This window comes from Phymastichus coffea, unplaced genomic scaffold (assembly GCF_024137745.1).
Source record: "Phymastichus coffea isolate CEN01 unplaced genomic scaffold, Cenicafe_Pcof_1.1 PCOF00087, whole genome shotgun sequence".
NCBI classification, from domain to species: domain Eukaryota; kingdom Metazoa; phylum Arthropoda; class Insecta; order Hymenoptera; family Eulophidae; genus Phymastichus; species Phymastichus coffea.
In genome coordinates, this window is record NW_026706898.1 from 401,028 (window position 1) to 421,282 (window position 20,255).

The window sequence follows — 20,255 nt, forward strand, 5'->3', positions numbered from 1 at the left end:
ATAGCAAAAGCATTTGCCGCACGTTAAGGACAATTTGAACATTTTCGGTTTCGAGCTGACCGAAAACGAGACGAACAAGTTGAATATGCTGAACAAAGGGGATAGAGGACAAATATTTTTTATTACAAGTTTCTTAAAGGGTACGTGGGAAATGATATTTTCGATGTTGAACGATTCGTCAACGACTTTTTCCATTGTATAGCGTTGAGAAGCATCCTCAATATCTTTTTGCGGCGCGTCTCTAATTATTCAATCTGGAGTGTCCAGGATATGTAACGATTAAATTTTACAAAATTCGTGTAATCTGTCTACGTCTAATGATCAATGTACGTATAACTACACAACTATTGTTTGCTAATCCTATATGTTTTGATCGACGAGCCATTGCAAGAACGAACCATTTGGATATTTTTACAAAACGCATCAATACTCATTGCAGCATGAAAGCAAGTGAGAAAAGCTGATTTCTCCGAGGTTTTATTCGGCACTCAAACGGATTGGTGTATCTCGGCAAAATTGCATAATCGTTTGAAGGCGATAAAGTTATATTCAGAGACGCGTAGTTGGCTTGAATCGATCGGTCTCGGAAAACGTGCCAAGTGATAATGGCTGAAAGTCGTTCTAAATAAGGAGATATGTGGGATATGGAGAGGAAAACCAACATACGCCTGAAGCAGACAGATTGGATGCGCGAGAGAGTCCATGCAGCAACTGCAACTGTAATTAGCCAAGACGTTGTGTTTTTTATGAGGAATCGAGCAGAATCTCCGACAAAGAAAATTGATTATCGGTAATTTTCTGTATATAGTTGGCTGAGTATAAAGTAGCCGTGCCACGCTAGCTGATGCTTAGTCGATCCAGATTTGTCATCGAGCAATCATGTCGCATCCGAGGTTTGTTCCTATACACACGCATTATTCGTCATTTTTTTCCTTTCTCGGTGACATATTTCTACCGTTGCGATTCATCCGTTTGGTCGCAATCAAAATTCACATAATGGTTTATCGATAGTTCTCAAAAGATTCGATATACTTGGACTTTGAATAATGTTACTTAGATTAAATTCAGCTTTTATTCCATCAGTCAAGGTTCCTTCGCACTCCCTGAAGGATATCAATTCTAGAACAAGCAATTTTTCGATTTTTCAACGCGTCTTTTCTTAGTATGTATGCATCCGGCTTTCAAGGTTATATTCCAATTGCCGCAATGCATATGTCCATTCTCCATTAACATTTGCGCTATAAATTCTCGATCGTAATGTACGTAAGATCAGCAATAAACTCTCAATAACACACCGAATCACTAACTTTTGCAGTCTGTTTTACATCCATGATTTGAGCTAGGAAATTTGAATAACGAAAAGTCTAGTAATATATATAGTAATGTACACCATTTTTCTGAAATATGCCAACATCGGAATAGCGGGAAAACAACAATCAATAGTTTCGGCGATAGCTAATCTGGAAGATTAATGCCGATCGCGCGCAGCGCTTTGCTATTTTTTCTTTTCCTTTTCTCTTTTCTCCTTTAGAAAAAATTCATTGGCTGAACTTTACTCACGTGTGTTTCGATCTGTGAGCCATACATGCCGTTACAGATCGGTGCCAATAAATGGTTCGAGTTACTAACGACTGATGAACGAATGAAAAATAAGGCAATTCGTACGCATCGGAAAAAGAATGAAATTCACTTTAATTGCGTTTATTTCCAGGATATATAGATTTTTTTAATATTTATGTTATCAAGTTTAAATTCGAATAAATATAATCAACAATAATTTATTAAAAAATTTTCCTGAAATTAAATTTGTAAATGTAAATATAAAGCAAAAAGAGTGACGAATGAATAGATGAAAGATAAACGAGTAACGCTGTGATTACTAAGTGAAAATGTTGAAACTGATTTCCAATATTTTTTTCGACAATGAATAAATTTATTGATATAAGGATATCGAAAAAAAGGAAATTTTGTCAGGCGCAGCCGCAATGGTTCAATTTATGTATAGAAAGCGAAAAAGAAGAAATGAACTTAGTGCACTTCCCATTAACTATGGCTAAACATCTAAAAGTCTGCTACGTTATGAAATTTTTAATTACAATTAAATTCACAACTAGAATTAAAATTTTTTCTTTGTAAATTATATGAAATTAAACATTAATAGAAATGAAAGATGAGCGCGCTTTGTACTATATATACTAGTGACGTCTAGCGCGCCTAGCGCGCTCAACCCATCTTTTTCATTTATTTTCTCGTTCATTTTAATGCACGAATCCTCCTTTCCTCCTTTCCTTAACAGCGATGGCCTGGAAAGCGAAGGCAGCTTATTCGCTATCTGATTGGATGCGAAAGATAGTCACGTGGTCAGCTGTTACGTGAATATGTGTGTGTGTGTGTGTGTGTGTGTGTTGTGTACGCTTATGAAAGACTGCAGATTTTTCTGAAAAGTCTATCAGTGTAGTTGGCACAAATTTAATATGAAATGATTGATTGATAGGCAATGTGAAATATATCAATCGATAGATTATTTATTAAGGCTTTGTAAAGCGACGTAAAATATGAAAGAATTCTGTCATTTACATCGTGAAAAACATTGATTATAAAACACTGTAAAATCGCGGAAATATTTAATGCACATTGAATTATCGAACTTTGAATTTGGTCAATAAACGTTTATTCATGCATTAATTAAAATGAATGCGAAGTAAAGAGAAAAAAGATAAGCACCCTAGACATCAGTTGGAGGAAAAATGAACGAATAGCTTGTTCGCAGATTGCCTTTCCTCGCGTGCCTCGGCTTGATGGCCGTAAGCTTGAGCAGCGCGGAGCAGATGGTAAAATTGTCATCCGGCCACAACATGCCCGTCATCGGGCTGGGCACTTGGCAGGTGAGCCAGCTTGCGAAAAGCAAATTTGAGTAAAAGCCACTTGCAAGTTAAGGATAAAAACGCTAGCGGTCGATTTGCGAGCAGATCAAACCGGACGACGTCGACAGGGCTGTGAGCGCGGCTCTCGAAGACGGCTACAGGCACATCGACACCGCGACCGTTTACAAGAACGAGGAGGCCATCGGGAAGAGCCTGAAAAAGTGGTTTGCCAAGGGCAACAAACGAGAGGATCTTTTTATCACGACTAAGGTATACCGAAGCACTTTCATGCGCAATTTCATGTGCAAAGGGCAGATAATGCATCGAGCGAGTGCGCCGAGCCACGCCGATTAACTTGATTTGACTCGACCACACCCTAATTGATCACGCGCATTATCATTCTCGCACATTCAACCAAGCAGTCCGTCCGCTCGTGCGCCGGTCGTTCAATGCCAATTTTATCGCATTCTTGGAAAGCTGCCGCCGATCGGAGCTCGTGCCGCTGACGTCGAAAAGCAGCTGAGAATGTCACTGGAAAGACTGGCGCTCGATTACGTAGACATGTACCTGATCCACTCGCCAACTGGCTACCTCAGCGACGACCCCCCTGTCATGGATTTCACGACCGATCACCTTGCCATTTGGAAGGTACTGGGTCGTCGATATTGCATCAGCCAGCCTTTGAACGAAGCTTTTCACCATACCGATTATTGCCGGTCCACAGGCAATGGAAGCTCAAGTGAAAGCTGGACGAGCCAAATCCATCGGTATAAGCAACTTCAACGAGACTCAAGTGCTCAATGTGTTTGATAATGCAGAGATCAAGCCGAGCAATCTGCAGGTATGGCGGATATGTCATCCGTGCCGTGCTCAATGAACGGTGAGCTGCGAATCAAGTCTTGCCTCTATCCACAGATAGAGTTGCATGTATACAACCAGCAGAAGCCGTTGCGCGAGTTCTGCGCCAAACGCAACATCGCCATAACCGGCTACAGTACTTTGGGCTCGCCGGCCTCGAGCGCATTTACCGCAGGCAGAGCGCTACCCCAACTTATGGAACATCCCAGCATCCTCAAGATTGCCGAGGCACACGGCAAGTCGGCGGCCCAGGTGCTGCTCAGACACTCCGTGCAAAGCGGCATTACCGTCATTCCCAAAAGCACCAATCCCGACAGGATCAAGGCTAACCACGACATCTTTGATTTTGAGCTGAACGAGCACGAGATGAAAGAGCTCAGCGACCTCGATAAGGAAGAGCACGGCCGAATATTCAACTTTTTAGTTTTCCAAGGGTCGGTCTGAACAACACTCAAACCTCCTTTCGGCTTGTCAACTTTCGACCAATTTCTTTTCTCTTTCTTTCAGAATCGAAAAACATCCACAGTATCCATGGCCTAGTCAACTCAATGGAAATGCTTAGATTAAGTTATCCGTCAATAACATTAATTTGCTATCCGTTTTCTCCACGATAAATATATCGATTCAACTGCAACCTATAATCGCTGACTCATTCAAATAGTACTCGAAAACAATCCATGTTTTTCACGATAACGTTCCGAGTAATGGTCTGAATAATGAACGACTGGCCGCGATGGTCAGATTGAGGATAACAAATTTCTTGTTTCTTTAGTCCTCGTGAGCTTATCGCTACTGCCATTCAATTTGACGAAGCGATCGAAATGCTGAATTGCGCAGCTCCGTCTGATTGGTTACTGAAACTTCAAACCGCTCGAGAACAGCAAACGAAATTGCAGGACAAATTGCAGTTTTCCGAAGGATTGTCCAACGGAAGGCTTACGAAAGCGCGCGTGAAAAAGAAATCGCGCCGGCGCGTAGAACGAGCGAGCAAAGCACCAAGCAGGTTTGGCTTTTGACGAGTAGCCCAAGGTTGACGGAGGCTGGGGGAAGGAGGGGCGCGATCGTCACGACACCTTTCCACTCGTACGCGATCGACAACAGCCGACTATATGCAACGCTGTGCGCCGTCGCATGGTCATCGTGCGTTGAACTCGACTCGAGAACGAAAGCTGCACGCGCGCAAGAGACGGCAGAAGAGCAGCAAGCCCGTAAACTTGGTCGCAGAGGCCGCGAAGGAGAGAGCCGCATGAAAAACCCGTTCCGTCGGTGGCGCGCGAGCGAGCCTTGTTGATTATAAGCAGCGCCGGGCGCTCGGCCTCGTCTCAGACTCGACGGATCCGCCAGCGAGAGAGAATCCAGCGCCATGAGGACGTTTGCCGCACTGCTGTGCCTGCTGCTCTCGGCGCCGAGCGACGCCGTGGAGATGGAGAAGCTCAGCTTGTCCTCGGGCCACGAGATGCCCGTGGTCGGCTTGGGCACGGGAGCGGTAAGGATCGTCCGAGCGCGAGCCATTGCGCTTCGCGATCTCATCCTCCTTCTTCCGTAGATCAACCGAGCCGACGAGGTGGACCGAGCCATAACCAGTGCCCTGGGCATCGGCTACAGACACATCGACACGGCCTTCTCTTACGGCAACGAGGCTGCCATCGGCCAAGCCGTCAAACGGTGGCTCGCCCAGGGCGGCAAGCGACAAGATCTCTTCCTCACTTCCAAAGTACGCGGCTGGTTGTCTGCGCGACAAATCGGTGCACTCGACGCACTCTAATGGCCTTCCGACTATTCTCTTATAGCTGCCGAATCAAGCCAACAGGCCAGACAGCGTTGAAAGATATTTGAACAAGTCGCTCGCGGACTTGGGCATGGATTACGTCGATATGTACCTCATACATTTGCCTTTCGGTGTGAAGGAGGGCAAGGACATGACACCTATGCAGCAGGATGGACGCGAGATATTGGAGGATGACGTTGACCATGTTGCCATTTGGAAGGTCTGATTCTTGTCTTTCGCCGCACAGTACGGTTCCATCCATAAACTAATTATTCGCGATTCCGTGCAGGAAATGGAGAAGCAGGTGAAAAGCGGTCGGGCCAAGTCCATTGGTGTGAGCAATTTCAATGAGGCGCAAATCTCCAAGATCTACGACAGCGCCCAAATCAAGCCTAGTAATTTACAGGTATTAACGACAAGTCACTTTGAACAAGGAAAATTCACGTGTCATTTCTTACAAAAAAATACTGATATTTTACATTAGTTGTAATGCTTTGTTGAATATCGATCGTGACGCTCAGCTTATTCATAAATAATAATTAGGTTGCCCTCATAGGTGGAATCGCACGTGTACCTGCAGCAGCCGGCACTTCAGAAATTCTGCAAGGACAAGAATATCGTGATGACTGCTTATGCGCCTCTGGGCTCCCAAAACACTAGAAATTACTTGCACAAGGGTACAGCCAAAGAATTGCCACCTGCGGCTGAGTTACCAATCGTCAAGCGACTAGCCAAAAAATACAATAAGTCTACAAGCCAGATTCTACTACGACATTCCGTTCAAAACGGACTTGTGGTTATACCCAAGAGCATAAACCCCACGAGGCAAAAGGATAATATAAGCTTGTTTGATTTCAAGCTTACCGATGATGAGATGAAACAATTAGATTCCCTCGATAAGGGAGAGCAGGGTCGTGTTTACGATTTTCTCGCCTGGTACAAAGAGTGAGTTTGCTACGCATTTTTCCTGGTTTTCGTAAGCTTCACTATTTTTTTTAAACAATTCGAATTGTTCTTTACTTGTTTCAGTCTCGACAAGAATAAGCAATACCCATTTGGTAAAATTTAAACACTATAATTTCACGACATCCAGCAATAATGTTACATCTTTTATGCTGTCTCTTAAATTTTTAATAATTTCTGACGGTAATAAATAATTGTTTAACTTAAACTGATTAGTTAGTCGTTTATAAATAGATAGAAGAAAGCTTCTACAAAAATTGCGTTTATTTTATAACATCAGTGTTCGAAAGAAAGAAACAAAAATACGATAAAAAGATTAGATTAACGATTCACTTACTTAAAAATATTTTTCAATGAAATTGAATTTAACTTAATTGTTCTGCTTAAATAATAATTTACACAAACAAAAGTTCCCTTAGTAAAACCTCTTAGGCGACTTTTACAAGTATCTGTACAACATCTTTCGTTGCACGCGATGTTGCAATTCTCCTCTGCGAATCATCGTGTAGATTACCTTTCTAACATCACTTTCAGCATATTTTTGTTCTACAAAACTTTGAATGATTCGCTGCTCCGAAATTTGCGTTCCAATTGCGAGACGTTTTTTCAACCGTTTCTCTATGCGAGTTAGCATTTCGTAATCTTCGTTCGTCGTGAAACCTTCCGCGCCTGTAAAATACGTACAGTAATTAATATAATAATTTAAAACGAATTTCTTCAGAAAAAGTATTTTGCATGTAATTACCAGCAAGAGAACCAGACATAGCAGCGCTCATTGTTGACACTTGGAAAAGTCGAAGAGCTTCGTCGACATGAATTTCATTCGCGAAAGGAAGCAGTCTCATTTTTGCTAACGATTCGGAAATGCGAATAACGGCTTCTAGCTGCCGAACAGTTATTGGAATAGAATGCTTCTTATCGCTACCTTTTTCATGCCGATCCGTACTGGTGCGCATCATTACATAACGATTTTTCAACTTCTCCCCGGCTTCTATAGTTAGACGTGGTCCACAGTTCCTGCAATTCGAATTTTTTTAATACAGAAATAAATAACAATAAACTATTTTCTTAGTGAAAATTGAAGATTTACAATCTGCAGTAATGGATGTACTTCTTGAGTAAGTTTAAGGACAATTCACCTTCTGACACATTGTTATCGATATGATCGGCGTTAGCGTGAATATTTAGAACGTGTTTTGCCAGAGTAATATCTCTATTCTCCTGATGTTCATCTTTGACGATGAAAATCATATCGAAACGCGATAAAATTGTCGGCATAAAGTTGAGATTCTCCTCTCCTTTGGTATCGTCCCATCTACCATAAATGGAATTGGCAGCGGCAAGAACTGAGCAGCGCGTATTCAGCGTCGTTGTGATACCCGCTTTTGCAATGGAGATGGTTTGCTGCTCCATAGCTTCATGAATAGCGACTCGATCGTCTTCTCTCATTTTATCAAACTCGTCTATACAGACTACACCTCCGTCGGCTAACACCATTGCTCCCCCTTCCATCACAAAGTTACGCTAGAAAATCAGACGAGTTATAGATACAATTAATCAAATTTCACAAATGGACTAAAAATACATACTGTTGATGGGTCTCTTGATACTGAAGCGGTGAGACCTGCAGCAGAGCTACCTTTTCCTGAAGTATAAACTCCGACTGGTGCAACATTTTCCACAAACTTTAATAATTGAGATTTAGCAGTGCCAGGATCACCAATCATCAAAACGTTAATGTCACCCCTTCTACATAAGCCATCGGGCATCCTTTTTCTAGAACCACCAAAAAGCAAACAAGCAATAGCTTTTTTCATATCAGTAGCACCATAAATACTAGGTGCAATACTTTTTGATATTCTGTCATAAATGTCGGGATCTGCTGCTAAATGTCTAAATACTTCTTCTTCTTCTGGTGAAAATACTTTGAAGCTACCTGAATTACAGTAAGTCATTAAAATTTTGAATGAATAAAAAATATTGTTGCAACAAAATTATTATACATGGAATACATACCACTTCCAGTATTTTCTCCATCTACTTGTATCCCAACAACACGAATGTACGAAGAACGAATACCAACGAGAGCTTTATCTTTATTGCCTGGTCTTGCTCCAGTTTTAGCTACTTTTCTGATTGACAGTATACCAAGAATCATGACTTTATTACCAGGTACAGCACGATCACATAAATATCTATCAACATATAACTGCACATGTCTTGGCATCTCTCCTTGAGGCACTTGTTCATGAAGTTCTTGTAATTTTAATGTTTGGAAATCAACACATTTACATTTATCTGGCATAATGAAGTAAGGATCTAATGGACATTTTGGTCGACCTGCCTGTTCACTGTAAAAGTATGTGGCGCTATCAATTACAATGTATATTGGCATATATACCAAAGTGACAATAAAAAAAATACTTACACTCCACACTGCCTTGGCATTGGGTAGCCTTCTAAACCAGGTCTTATGTTAATGTTAGGTATTACGTTTCGACAAGATCTACATTGTATAGAAATTGCTTTGGCTTTTGATCTAATACCAGTTGCAGAAATGATAATACCAGAGATTTTAATTAACTTAGAAACTTTGTCTGGCTAAAATATGAATTTACAGTTAGAAGCAATACAAAATTATAAGTAGTTAATCAAACACATTACTTTCATTCCTCGTAAAGATGTACAATTGGCTTCTGAAGATAACAAAACTTGAATATCTTCCATTTCTTCTTCACCAATAGGTCTAGGAGTGGTAATTTCATCTGCAACTTCTTTGGCTGCTTCTTCAAATATTGGTAAATATTCTGTTGGTTGTTTATATAATATTTCTGCGAGAGAATCATTATAAGCAACAAGATCTGCAAGATTAATCTCAATCCAATATTGCTTTAAATTATAATTTCGTTTCAGGTTGTCACTGAAATTGAATAAGAAGTGATGATAAAAATTATTTGATTACCAAATTTATGGAAGGTATCAGGTAAAATAGAATATTACCGGTATTTGTAGTTAAAATTTCCCTCGTGAAACTGTCTCAGAAACTCCTTGAACTTTTTTTTGTAATGTTTTAAATTGGTGGCTTGATTATTCTCGTCTTGATTATCATCTTGACTAAAGAAATTGACCGATTGATAAATTTCACCATGGTCGAATCCCTCCATGTTCGTGTTGACAATTAACTTTCAATTTGTTTACAATATTTCACAATAAAACGGTCCCACTGAACAAAATTAAGATGTCCCACTGTTAGTATCAAGTAGTAAGCGCGCGCGTGAAGAACATGGAGAAACGGCGGGAAAAGCAATTGTGACACGAATGTGATTGGCTTAACTTTTTAGACGTGTTGATGCTCTGATTGGACTAGCCACATCCTACTACTGTCTGAATGAACCAATGATATCTTTGTATTATTTGAATTTTTGAAATTACATTACATTTCAAAATGTTTCTAGCATAATATATTTTTATTAAAAATAAAATTATTTGAAATTTTATAAAGCTATTTTATCAACTCTATGCTGCAACAAATTCTTATGGAGTAATCTATTTTATAGATTTGTTCCTTTTTGTAATAGTAGATAGACGACCGTTGTGTTATGACTTGTGGCGTGGAACAAAACAAGCAAATGGCATGGCGTGTGTTAGATTGCCGAGCGGTTCAGTGACGATTATTTTGCCGGGAAGGTGCCTTTTTTGAATGGTGGTTTATGATTTTATTTGATGATTAACATTCAGAAAAAAACATCGTAAAAATGTACATAAAGTCAATGGTACTTGAGGGCTTCAAGTCCTATGGGAAAAGGATAGAAATTAATGGATTCGACCGAGAATTCAACGCTATTACTGGTTTGAATGGCAGTGGTAAATCCAATATATTGGATGCGATATGTTTTGTGTTGGGAATTACGAATCTTGGTCAGGTAATTATTACATTTGCTTTTTGTTTTTTTTTCAAGCTATTCTTACAAACATAGCCTTACTTTTATTCTCTATGCTACATGTCTATGATGATAAGTCCAATAACTAACAATTACTTGTTTTGTTCATAAAATATCTTAAATATAGAATTTTATCAATAGGTAAGAGCAAGCTCCCTGCAAGAGCTTGTGTACAAATCAGGTCAAGCCGGGGTAAAAAAAGCTAGTGTAACCATTGTGTTTGACAATCGCAAAAAAGAAGTGTCACCTATGGGATACGAAGATTATGAGGAAATAACAGTAACGAGACAAGTTGTTATTGATGGCAAGAATAAATACATGATCAATGGATCAAATGTGCCTAATAAAAGGGTTCAAGATATGTTCTGTTCTGTTCAGCTCAATGTAAATAATCCTCATTTCTTAATCATGCAAGGTAGAATCACTAAAGTATTGAACATGAAGCCACCAGAAATTCTATCTATGATCGAAGAAGCTGCTGGCACTAAAATGTATGAAACTAAAAAGGCTCAGTCACTTAAGCTCATTGAAAAGAAAGATAGTAAATTGCGTGAAATTAACGAGGTATAATCATTTCTATTCTTTATCCAAATTAATATTATAAATTTTAATTTTTTATGAAGCACTCAGCTTATTATTTGAATTATGGCAGATTTTAAGAGATGAATTGGGTCCCAAAATTGCCAAATTGAAGGAAGAACGGCAACAGTACATGGAATATCAAAGAGTTACAAGAGAATTGGAGCATTGCAAGAAAATTTATATTGCTTGGAAGTATATTTGTGCACTGCGTAGTAGTGAGAAAGCTAATGAGGATGTTGCAGCAATCAAACAAAAAGTAGACGAGAAACAAAATAATATTAAAAAAGGAGAATTAGAAATAAAGAATATTGAAGAAACAATAGTTGAAGTTACAAATAAAAGACAAGCTGTGAGTACATTGTATTCAAAATATTTTTGATGATAGCGACTTATTATTTTTATTTTTAGGAACAAGATAATTCAATGGGTGAACTAGAGCAAAACCTTCATGAAGCAGAAAAAAGAGAACATAAACTCACTGCTGAAATAAACAGCAATAAAGAAAATATTAAAGCAGCAGAAATAAGCATCAAACAATTAAAAACAAATATTAATGACGATGAGAAATTATTGCAGACAAAAATGAAAGAAATAGAAACAGTAGGTGGATTGTTTGAGAGCTTGAAAAAACAAGATCGTTTGGATGCAGAAGCAGTAGTGGCTGCCCAAGAAGCTTACCAGAAGATTAGCTCTGGTCTACTCCAGTGTGATGATGGTACTAACGCAACATTAGAACAACAGCTTATAAATGCCAAGCAAAATCTTAGTCAAGCTCAGACAGAAATAAAACAGTGTGAGATGGCATTGACTCATAATAGACAACAACTTGTTAAGAAAAAAACTGATATGCACAGCACTGTGAATGATTATAAAAATGATAATAAAAAAGTTGATGATATGCAAAAAGATTTGAAAAATTTTGAAAATGAAATGAATAAATTGAATTATCAAGAAGGATCCTTGGAATCATTACAGGAACAAAAAAGTGGTTTAGAACGAGAAATCAGGGGATTAAAAGATGATGTAGATAGCTATGAATCAAGATATCCTCAACTCAGATTTTATTACAAAGATCCTGAACCAAATTTCAGAAGGCAATCTATAAAAGGACTTGTATGTAAATCAATAACGGTTAAGGATAAAAGAGCTGCTTATGCATTGGAAATAGCTGCTGGAGGAAAGGTTTGTATATGAAAATACATTAGATTATAATTATTGCCATATAAATTTTATTTATACATCATATATTTATCAGCTCTACAATGTCATGGTTGATAATGAAGAAATAGGTAAAAAGCTTTTGAAGAATGGACAATTACAAACGCGTGTTACTATCATTCCACTTAACAAAATATCTGGACGTCCAATGGATCAGCGAATTGTAGATACTGCTCAAAAACTAGCAGGAGAAGAAAATGTTCAGCCTGCATTATCACTGATAGATTATCCTGAAGTGACAAGACCAGCAATGCAGTATATTTTTGGAAATGTCCTTATTTGCAAAGATATGGATGTTGCAAAAAGAGTTGCATTCCATTCAAACGTACAAAGGAAATGTATAACACTTCAAGGTGATGTAGTTGATCCTGCTGGTACTCTTTCTGGTGGTGCAGCAGCAAAGAGTGGATCTATTTTATTAAAGTTAGATGAAATTAAAGAAGCTCAAACTGCTTTAAATGAAAAAGAGCAGTGTTTAAACGAGATTATTCAGCGTATTACCAATATCCACAAAACTGCTGAAAGGTTTAACATAGTAAAGAGGCAATTTAATATTAAACAACACGAGTTAGAAATGGTAACACAAAGATTGCAAAAAACTACTCATCATCAATTAAAACAGGAGGTATGATTATTATTAAAATAATAACAGTTATTGCATTAGGTAATTTAATAAAAATAATATTGTTTCATTATCAACTCTGATGTATAATTTATAGGTTGAAACATTAGAAGCTTTAATCAAAGAATTATCAGAAAAAATGACAGCAGCAAAAGAATTGGAAAAAGCAAGTACAAAACGTGCTAAAGAAATTGAAGGACAGCTAAAAGATGCTGATAATATAAGAGAACGACAATTGAAAGAAGCCGAAAATAAGTTAAACACTTTGAAAAAAAGAGCTGAGGCAAGTAAAAGAGAATGGCAAAAGAGAGAACAGGAATCAGAAACGTTAAATTTAGAAATTTCTGAACTCACAAAGACCATAGACTCTGGGAAAGAGCAATTTAGAAAAGAAGAAAAAAAATTAAGCGATTTGAAAGAAAAAGAAAGCAACTTAAAAGAAAAACTTGAAGAGGCAAGTAATACCGTAAAAGAGATTCAGACGAAAGTAAAAGCTCGAAAAGATGCAATAAATCAGCATAACATTGAAATTCAAAAATTACAACACAAAAAAGAAAATATTTTGAAACAAGTCGAAGAAACCGAGCTGGAAATAAAAAAGTTAAATCACGAAGTAACTGCCATTAAAAATACTGCTAACGATTGCAATAATAAAATTGCGGATTGTTTACGCAAAAACGATTGGATTGAACAAGACGAAAAGTATTTTGGTGAAAAAGGTATCGAACTTACTTATATGTTATTTTCACTGTTGAAAAATAAGTTTTATACTAATAAGTGTTTTTTTTCATCAACTTTAGGAGGCATGTATGATTTTGAAATTAATAACCCTGAAGAGATGGGTCAAAAAACTCGTGATTTAGAAAGTTTACTTGCTAAATTGAGCAGAACTGTTAACACACGAGCCATGCATCACCTTAATCAAGAAGAAGAGCAGCATATGGATTTGTTAAAGAAAAAGAAAATTTTAGAGGGTGACAAGAGAAAAATATTAGACTCTATTAAAAAGTTAGACGAAAAAAAGAAAATGACTTTGTTTGAAGCATGGGAGAAAGTCAACAAAGATTTTGGCTCTATATTCAGTAGTTTACTTCCTGGAGCTGATGCTAAACTAGAACCTCCAGAAAATCAGACGTGTCTTGAAGGTTTAGAAGTAAAAATATCACTTTGTGGTGTGTGGAAAGATTCATTGGGTGAGCTGTCAGGAGGTCAAAGATCTTTGGTAGCACTTTCGTTGATTTTAGCCATGTTATTGTTTAAGCCGGCTCCTCTTTATATTTTGGACGAAGTTGACGCAGCCTTAGATTTGTCGCACACCGAGAATATCGGTGTTATGTTGAAACGTCATTTCAAAAGTTCACAGTTCATTATTGTTTCATTAAAAAATGGTATGTTTAATAACGCTAATGTACTTTTCAAGACGCGCTTTGTCGACGGTATGTCGACTGTCACGAGAACTGAAAGGATTAAGACAAAGTAACAAAACTTTAAGCGGAATACCTCTCTTGTATATTATATATTTTAATTAAATTTAAGACTCAATTTTGTACATTGACATTGACATTTAAGTAGCATATTTTACATAGTGTTTATATAATAAATAATATTTTTATATAAAAAAATTTATTTTACATTTGAGCATTGAGAAGCTCCAACCAATTTATTTTAGCAAAAAAAGGATGTTGTTTTATTTCGGGAATCGTTAAGCGATCGCTCGCTTGATATTGTAGTATCTAAAATATAAAAAAATATGACATAACTTATGTAATTAAAGATTGATGTTCGATTAGTTATAAAATATTTGTAGATTTCTTACATTAAGTAATAAAGATCTTGCATTCTCTGACAAATTCTTTGGAATGTTTATTAAGGAATGAGAATGAAACCTTCCGGGATGCTTAGCTTCGAAATCCTAAACGATTATGTTTTATTTTACACATTCTTAAAATAATACATAAATTTCTATATATTGCAGTACTTACAAAACCAGTCAACATCTCGTATAACAGAACTCCAAAACTCCAGACGTCCGCCGACGTAGTTATAGAAATAGGCGGTAAAAACATACACAATTCTGGCGACGAATAAGGTTTTTTCAAACGCAATAATTCAGTCTCTTTACGAGGTACAATATATGTCATACTAACATGCCCATAATCATCTATCAAAATATTTTCTGGTCTGAGATCTGATATAATAACATCTTGTTGATGAAGCGCCTCGATAGCTAAAAGTATCTCAGCAGCCCACTTTTTTATAATGAACTCTGGAATTGACCACATTTGTTCTCCTTCAAGAAAATCTAATTTATTTAATTGAGATTGATCTTCATTAAAGCCAAGAGATTCAAATTTACAATTGTCTTCTCCGTTATACATAGAATTGAGCTTTATATTACTTAACTTTTTAAATTGTTCAATATTTTCTTTTAATTTCATATTACATTTAACTTGTAGTTCTTTGTGCTTATATTTATTACTCAATTCGACACAGCTGCAACTTCTAGATAAATCGCTAATATCTTTACTAGTTCCAGTGTCATCATTATCTGAGCGTATGGAATCGTTCTTCAAAGCACTATCGTGATTATAAATGGTATCGTCTACAGCTTTTTTAACAGTATGTTTATACAAAAGATGTTCTGATTCGTTCAATCTGATTGCAATAGAACTGCTACGTTTTAGTGTAGCATTAACTGATTGCAATAACTTTTGTGCATTTCTTAATAATTTAGATGTATCATCTATCGTTGGAGTGCTACAATAATTATCGAAAGAGCTATAATTGATTTCTTCTTTTGCACAGTTGCTCAACAATGCATTTTTTTTTATAAGTGGTTTTTCATTCAAATCAATTTGAATAGCAGCATCACAACTTAGAGACCTTTTATGTCCATTATTATAAAATTCAACTTTTGTGCTAATTATTTTATATTTGTTTCTTATGAAATCCCATAGTTTACCTTTGCTGTAGATTAAATTTTTATAAATTAAGTTATATAAAATTTTCCAAAATGTTTCATCCAGTTATATGGAAAATCTTACCTCATGTATTGAAGGATCAAAAATACTGTAGAATCAGTTTGCATACACGAATACAACTGAACCATATATGGAACTTTTCCTCGTAAAATGTAATTACTAATATCTTCTCCATTGTCATCAATTTTTGCTACAGTCTTAAAAATATATACATATAAATTTTTATTAGCTAAACTTTGTTTGATACCCAAAATAAAAACAATACAACCTTAATAATTCTTTTGAATCCTTGGAGTACATCTATGACAACCATAACTGATTCCATAAGCTCAATTACTTTATAGCTACGCAATTCAGTAACTGGTTTATATAATACTGAAACATTGCAATTAAGATGTCTGTTATACAGTCTTTCTGCTCTTTGTAAATACTTAGTCATTTTTTCTTGTATTATTTCCCTTCTAAATTGATCTGTCTCTGTTTGAACACCATTTATTAAATGAGATACTCCAAGTTTGTACTGAGTGAAAGCTTCTTCATATTCAGCAATAGCTTCATGGCGAAAAGCAGCACTCATATGAGCTGCTGCAATCAAAACATATTGTGCTGATTTCTCAAAAGAATGAGGTAAATCTGAACCATCGTGTATTACTGCAATTGATTTATGTGAAGAATTAATTTCTGTTATACTTTTTTTCAAATTTAGATTTTCTAAGCCTTCAACAATATTGTTGTAACTATTTTTGTAACTATTATTGTTACTATTTGTTGGTTGTACATCATGTGAATTTGTGCCTCTATTTTGCTCTAAGTCATCAATATTCGTTAGTTTAGAAGATTTTCTCTGATTTTTTACAATAACAGGTGTCACCTTTTGGGTGTATACAAATTTTGAAAGATCTGTTGTACTAGTTATGGCTTCGACTTCATGACCCCAATTGACACTTCGATCATCCTCAGAAGTGTCAGAACTCAAAGATTGAGAACACTCTAAAAATTGTTTATCTGCATCGTTGCACTCAAAAAATTTTACAAAAGCATCACAACTATATAGAACATTATGATGTCCGATAAACTCTAAAAACTTTAAAGCACATTCTTTCCTTTCTTCTATAACTTCAGTTTCAAATCTTCCAAAAAATTTGGGTTTTGGAAAAGAAGGGAAAGGTTCTTTTATGTGATGCTTTGCATGTAGCGATTGCAATATTTTGTAAAGTTTTCTGAAATCACTGTACCGTTTCCAAATCGAAACTTTTGACACAACATCGGGTGATGATTTCAAAAACAACTGAGAAAAATTAAGGGAAAATGTACTTGAAAATAAATCACTTGTAATTAACTGAAGATAAAAAAATTAAAGAAAAATGCTTAATTTATTTTGTAAATGACTTACAATCGAAGTGACCTTGTATATTGTAAAACCTTTTTTGTGGCGATTTGTTTCCGATATGACAAATCGCCTAACCCATCTATCTTTTGGTGGAGCCATGAGAATTAACACAAATATTACACAGCATTTTTGTATGAAAATTGATAATAGGTATGTTGAATAACATACTCTTTTTGATTAATTTTAAACAACAAAATAAATATCATTGTGCAAGTTTCTGCAACGATTATATGTCAATAATCGATTGACTTTAGATATATATATATACACATATATATGGTATTACTTGTGTAGCAGAAAGACTTTTGTCCGACAATGCGACAATGTTATCTGGACATCTATATATATATACAGCGAGTAGAATAACCTATCTATAGTACTTACAGTACACTGTTTACCGACTAGTTTAGTCGTAAGTGCGCCCCATAGTGTTGCATATGATGTCTCGTATTGAACGCTGGCTATATTATCTGAACGATAAGACTAATGAAAACAAAGTCTATTGTTAACAAACAACGTCTATATCCATGATAGAACTGGAAAAAATAAGTTTCTGTTATAACAATGCTAATTAAATGTTTTTTGTTTCAATGGGTAATAAAACGAGTACAACGTATGATTTTTACAATTCAACCACAATTCTCACATTGTAACTACATATATATTGTTGGTTTCCCATATAACCCAATGCATAAGGACCGATGTTTAGAACCGTCCTATACCTCAGTCCGTATAATTGAACGCGACCAGTAAAATTGAATAATTGCGCGCCATCTGAGTTACTACTACCGTAGTCTTTCCGGTTCACCACAAGTTGACACTACTACGATCTTTTCATAACGTGCTCTATCAAGATGCAGAAGGTGTATTTTTATTTTGCGGCAATTTTTATAGAAGTTTATAATATTTATTGAAAGTCGACATTTTTTTAATCAATATAATTATTGTTTATTACAGAAACCAAAGCAACAAATCCAGTCCGTGCAGGTCTTCGGACGAAAAGTAAGTTGCAAAATCATGTGTTTCAGAGGTTAAGTTTGCGTCTTAGTATTCTTTACTTTTGTGTTTACATATTTCACTTCAACTAGTTAATTAGAATTTTAAAATCGTTAAGAACGTTGGAAACACTTTTCAACAGAAATAATATAAATTTCTTTTTGTGTCAGAAAAGCGCCACAGCGGTCGCTTATTGCAAACGTGGCCGTGGATGTATGAGAGTGAATGGCCGTCCTCTCGAGCTGGTCGAACCCAGAATCTTGCAGTACAAACTGCAAGAACCAATCCTGCTGCTTGGCAAGGTATGTTATTAGTACAAATAATCAGGTCACTAGATTTTGTACTACTACGAATATTGTGATGTCCTTATTCCGAATAATATTATTCATGATTACAAAATCTTTTACTGAACAATTTATGATAAACTATTTCCTCTGATATCTATTAAAGAATGTAAATTTAATTTAATTATTTTATTTGCAGGAAAAATTCTCAGAAGTTGACATCAGAGTTAGAGTAAATGGCGGTGGACGCGTTGCACAGATCTATGCCATCAGACAAGCGATTTCTAAAGCTTTAGTAGCCTATTACCAGAAATGTAAGTAGTATGTTTATCATAATAATATAGTGTAGTACCAATTGATTTAAAAGTAACAATAAGCACACAAATTCTCAAGTAATAATATTAAAATTATCTATTTTTAGATGTTGACGAAGCAAGTAAGAAGGAAATAAAAGACATTCTTATTCAGTATGATAGGACACTTCTGGTAGCTGATCCTAGAAGGTGTGAGCCCAAGAAGTTTGGTGGTCCCGGCGCCCGTGCTCGCTACCAAAAATCCTATCGTTGAAAACAATATATCTACTCTATTTTTAATTTTATTGAATAAAAAAAATTTCAAAATTCAAAATACTTTATTTATTTCTTTACGATAATTGTTAAATAGTAATTTAAGATTTCGAATTCTGCATTAATTAAAAGACATTTATTTAATTATAAAAATAATTATCAAGTGAAAGTTAGTTTTTATCATTACAGTAATTACAGTTTCTATTTTTGATGTATTTGTGATGTATAAAAAGTTTATTATCGTGAGAGAAAGTTATAATTATATTTTAAATGAAAAAAAGGTATAAAACAGCTGACATTCGATTAAATAAAATCAGTAGGTAAAGGAGATCACCTGCAATAAAACTCATGGCCGTTGGACGTGGACGTAAACATTGAAAAGTTGAGAAGAAAAAAATACTTGTAAATATATAGAAAGTCCCCTCTCTTAGTTAGCACTAAAATAATAAGAATTTATTTATAGCAATTATTCTAACAATTTATGTTTTAATTACCTTATTCCATTACCTCCCATATAAGCATCTCTACTCGTATATTCTATAGTACCATTATGAGCCTTTTTGGGATCCAATTTATAATCCCTGGTTGTATAATGTGATGCTAAGCCAAAGTCTACTAGGTAAACATGATTTTAACTTTTCAGATCTAATAATAAATTTGCTCCTTTGATGTCTGCATGCACATATGTTTTATTGTGAATATACTCCAATACATTTATCTGTAGTCAATTTTCAAAACTTATGTCTCAAAATAAATTAACAGCAGTGCTTAATTAATATCTTATAAAACCTATAATTTGCCATGCTACTTTATACACTGTAGATTCAGGAAACTGCCGGCCATTTGCCAAAAATAATTTCCACAAGTCTATACCATAGCGCTCCATTACAACAAATCTGTTTTTCTGACCATTGCACTCATGAAGGCGTTCGGGTTGACAACGGACAGCAGTTCGATTGACACTGACTTTACGTATTGCGATGGGCGACCTTATATAGGCCGCCAGGCCGGAGTGTGATCGTATGAGCCGCTTAGGGATGACCCGACTAACTGGATTATATGGCCATCAACCCCCTAAGCTTCGCCTCCTAATCCGGCTAATTCAAACCGGAGACGCCTCTCCTGCCGCTGACCCAGACCCGCAGGTGGCGGCACCAATCGGTTCGTTTCGTTTCGTTTTAATGGCTGTGGGTACCTGAGGGTCTGTCTCCATAGGGCCTGC

The 20,255-nt window shown here is 36.2% G+C and overlaps 6 protein-coding genes across 10 annotated transcripts; 4 read left to right on the top strand and 2 right to left on the bottom strand.

Annotated features, from left to right (window-relative positions):
- The first annotated feature begins 805 nt into the window (after positions 1-805).
- LOC131669165 (aldo-keto reductase Mkms_1984-like) lies at positions 806-4,418 on the top strand. Of its 2 annotated transcripts, none has more exons than XM_058943869.1 (7): positions 806-893; positions 2,771-2,885; positions 2,970-3,134; positions 3,342-3,512; positions 3,589-3,705; positions 3,780-4,156; positions 4,230-4,418. In XM_058943869.1, exons 1-7 carry the CDS (start codon positions 880-882, stop codon positions 4,282-4,284), a joined length of 1,014 nt encoding a protein of 337 aa, XP_058799852.1. In that variant the 5' UTR covers positions 806-879; the 3' UTR covers positions 4,285-4,418. The 2 variants fall into 2 exon arrangements, with proteins under 2 accessions (XP_058799852.1, XP_058799853.1); XM_058943870.1 differs by having other exon boundaries at positions 828-893; positions 2,760-2,885.
- Positions 4,419-4,855: 437 nt separating this feature from the next.
- LOC131669164 (aldo-keto reductase family 1 member A1-B-like) lies at positions 4,856-6,697 on the top strand. Its single transcript, XM_058943868.1, has 6 exons — positions 4,856-5,208; positions 5,269-5,436; positions 5,513-5,710; positions 5,780-5,896; positions 6,047-6,435; positions 6,520-6,697. The coding sequence occupies exons 1-6, from the start codon at positions 5,086-5,088 to the stop codon at positions 6,557-6,559; spliced, it is 1,035 nt and encodes a 344-aa protein (XP_058799851.1). The 5' UTR covers positions 4,856-5,085; the 3' UTR covers positions 6,560-6,697.
- A 195-nt stretch (positions 6,698-6,892) lies between these two features.
- On the bottom strand, positions 6,893-9,876 carry LOC131669161 (DNA replication licensing factor Mcm5). Its single transcript, XM_058943855.1, has 8 exons — positions 9,454-9,876; positions 9,118-9,373; positions 8,882-9,054; positions 8,470-8,804; positions 8,043-8,389; positions 7,544-7,977; positions 7,199-7,470; positions 6,893-7,122 (listed from the first exon to the last, which is right to left on the bottom strand). Exons 1-8 carry the CDS (start codon positions 9,615-9,617, stop codon positions 6,893-6,895), a joined length of 2,211 nt encoding a protein of 736 aa, XP_058799838.1. The 5' UTR covers positions 9,618-9,876.
- A 92-nt stretch (positions 9,877-9,968) lies between these two features.
- LOC131669194 (structural maintenance of chromosomes protein 2) lies at positions 9,969-14,423 on the top strand. Of its 2 annotated transcripts, none has more exons than XM_058943903.1 (7): positions 9,969-10,376; positions 10,536-10,958; positions 11,047-11,325; positions 11,385-12,158; positions 12,232-12,819; positions 12,914-13,535; positions 13,617-14,423. In XM_058943903.1, exons 1-7 carry the CDS (start codon positions 10,209-10,211, stop codon positions 14,294-14,296), a joined length of 3,534 nt encoding a protein of 1,177 aa, XP_058799886.1. In that variant the 5' UTR covers positions 9,969-10,208; the 3' UTR covers positions 14,297-14,423. The 2 variants fall into 2 exon arrangements, with proteins under 2 accessions (XP_058799886.1, XP_058799887.1); XM_058943904.1 differs by having other exon boundaries at positions 10,291-10,376; positions 10,522-10,958.
- LOC131669195 (ribosomal protein S6 kinase delta-1) lies at positions 14,312-19,984 on the bottom strand. 3 transcript variants are annotated; one of them, XM_058943906.1, is made up of 9 exons: positions 19,823-19,984; positions 19,528-19,751; positions 19,368-19,470; positions 17,191-17,723; positions 16,066-17,085; positions 15,861-15,994; positions 14,799-15,783; positions 14,633-14,728; positions 14,312-14,549 (listed from the first exon to the last, which is right to left on the bottom strand). In XM_058943906.1, the coding sequence occupies exons 4-9, from the start codon at positions 17,284-17,286 to the stop codon at positions 14,445-14,447; spliced, it is 2,436 nt and encodes an 811-aa protein (XP_058799889.1). In that variant the 5' UTR covers positions 17,287-17,723; positions 19,368-19,470; positions 19,528-19,751; positions 19,823-19,984; the 3' UTR covers positions 14,312-14,444. The 3 variants fall into 3 exon arrangements, with proteins under 3 accessions (XP_058799889.1, XP_058799888.1, XP_058799890.1); XM_058943905.1 differs by having other exon boundaries at positions 19,541-19,984; XM_058943907.1 differs by lacking the exons at positions 19,368-19,470; positions 19,528-19,751; positions 19,823-19,984 and adding an exon at positions 17,814-17,836.
- LOC131669196 (small ribosomal subunit protein uS9) lies at positions 17,955-19,094 on the top strand. Its single transcript, XM_058943908.1, has 5 exons — positions 17,955-18,050; positions 18,145-18,189; positions 18,354-18,485; positions 18,667-18,781; positions 18,889-19,094. Exons 1-5 carry the CDS (start codon positions 18,042-18,044, stop codon positions 19,032-19,034), a joined length of 447 nt encoding a protein of 148 aa, XP_058799891.1. The 5' UTR covers positions 17,955-18,041; the 3' UTR covers positions 19,035-19,094.
- Positions 19,985-20,255: the final 271 nt, after the last annotated feature.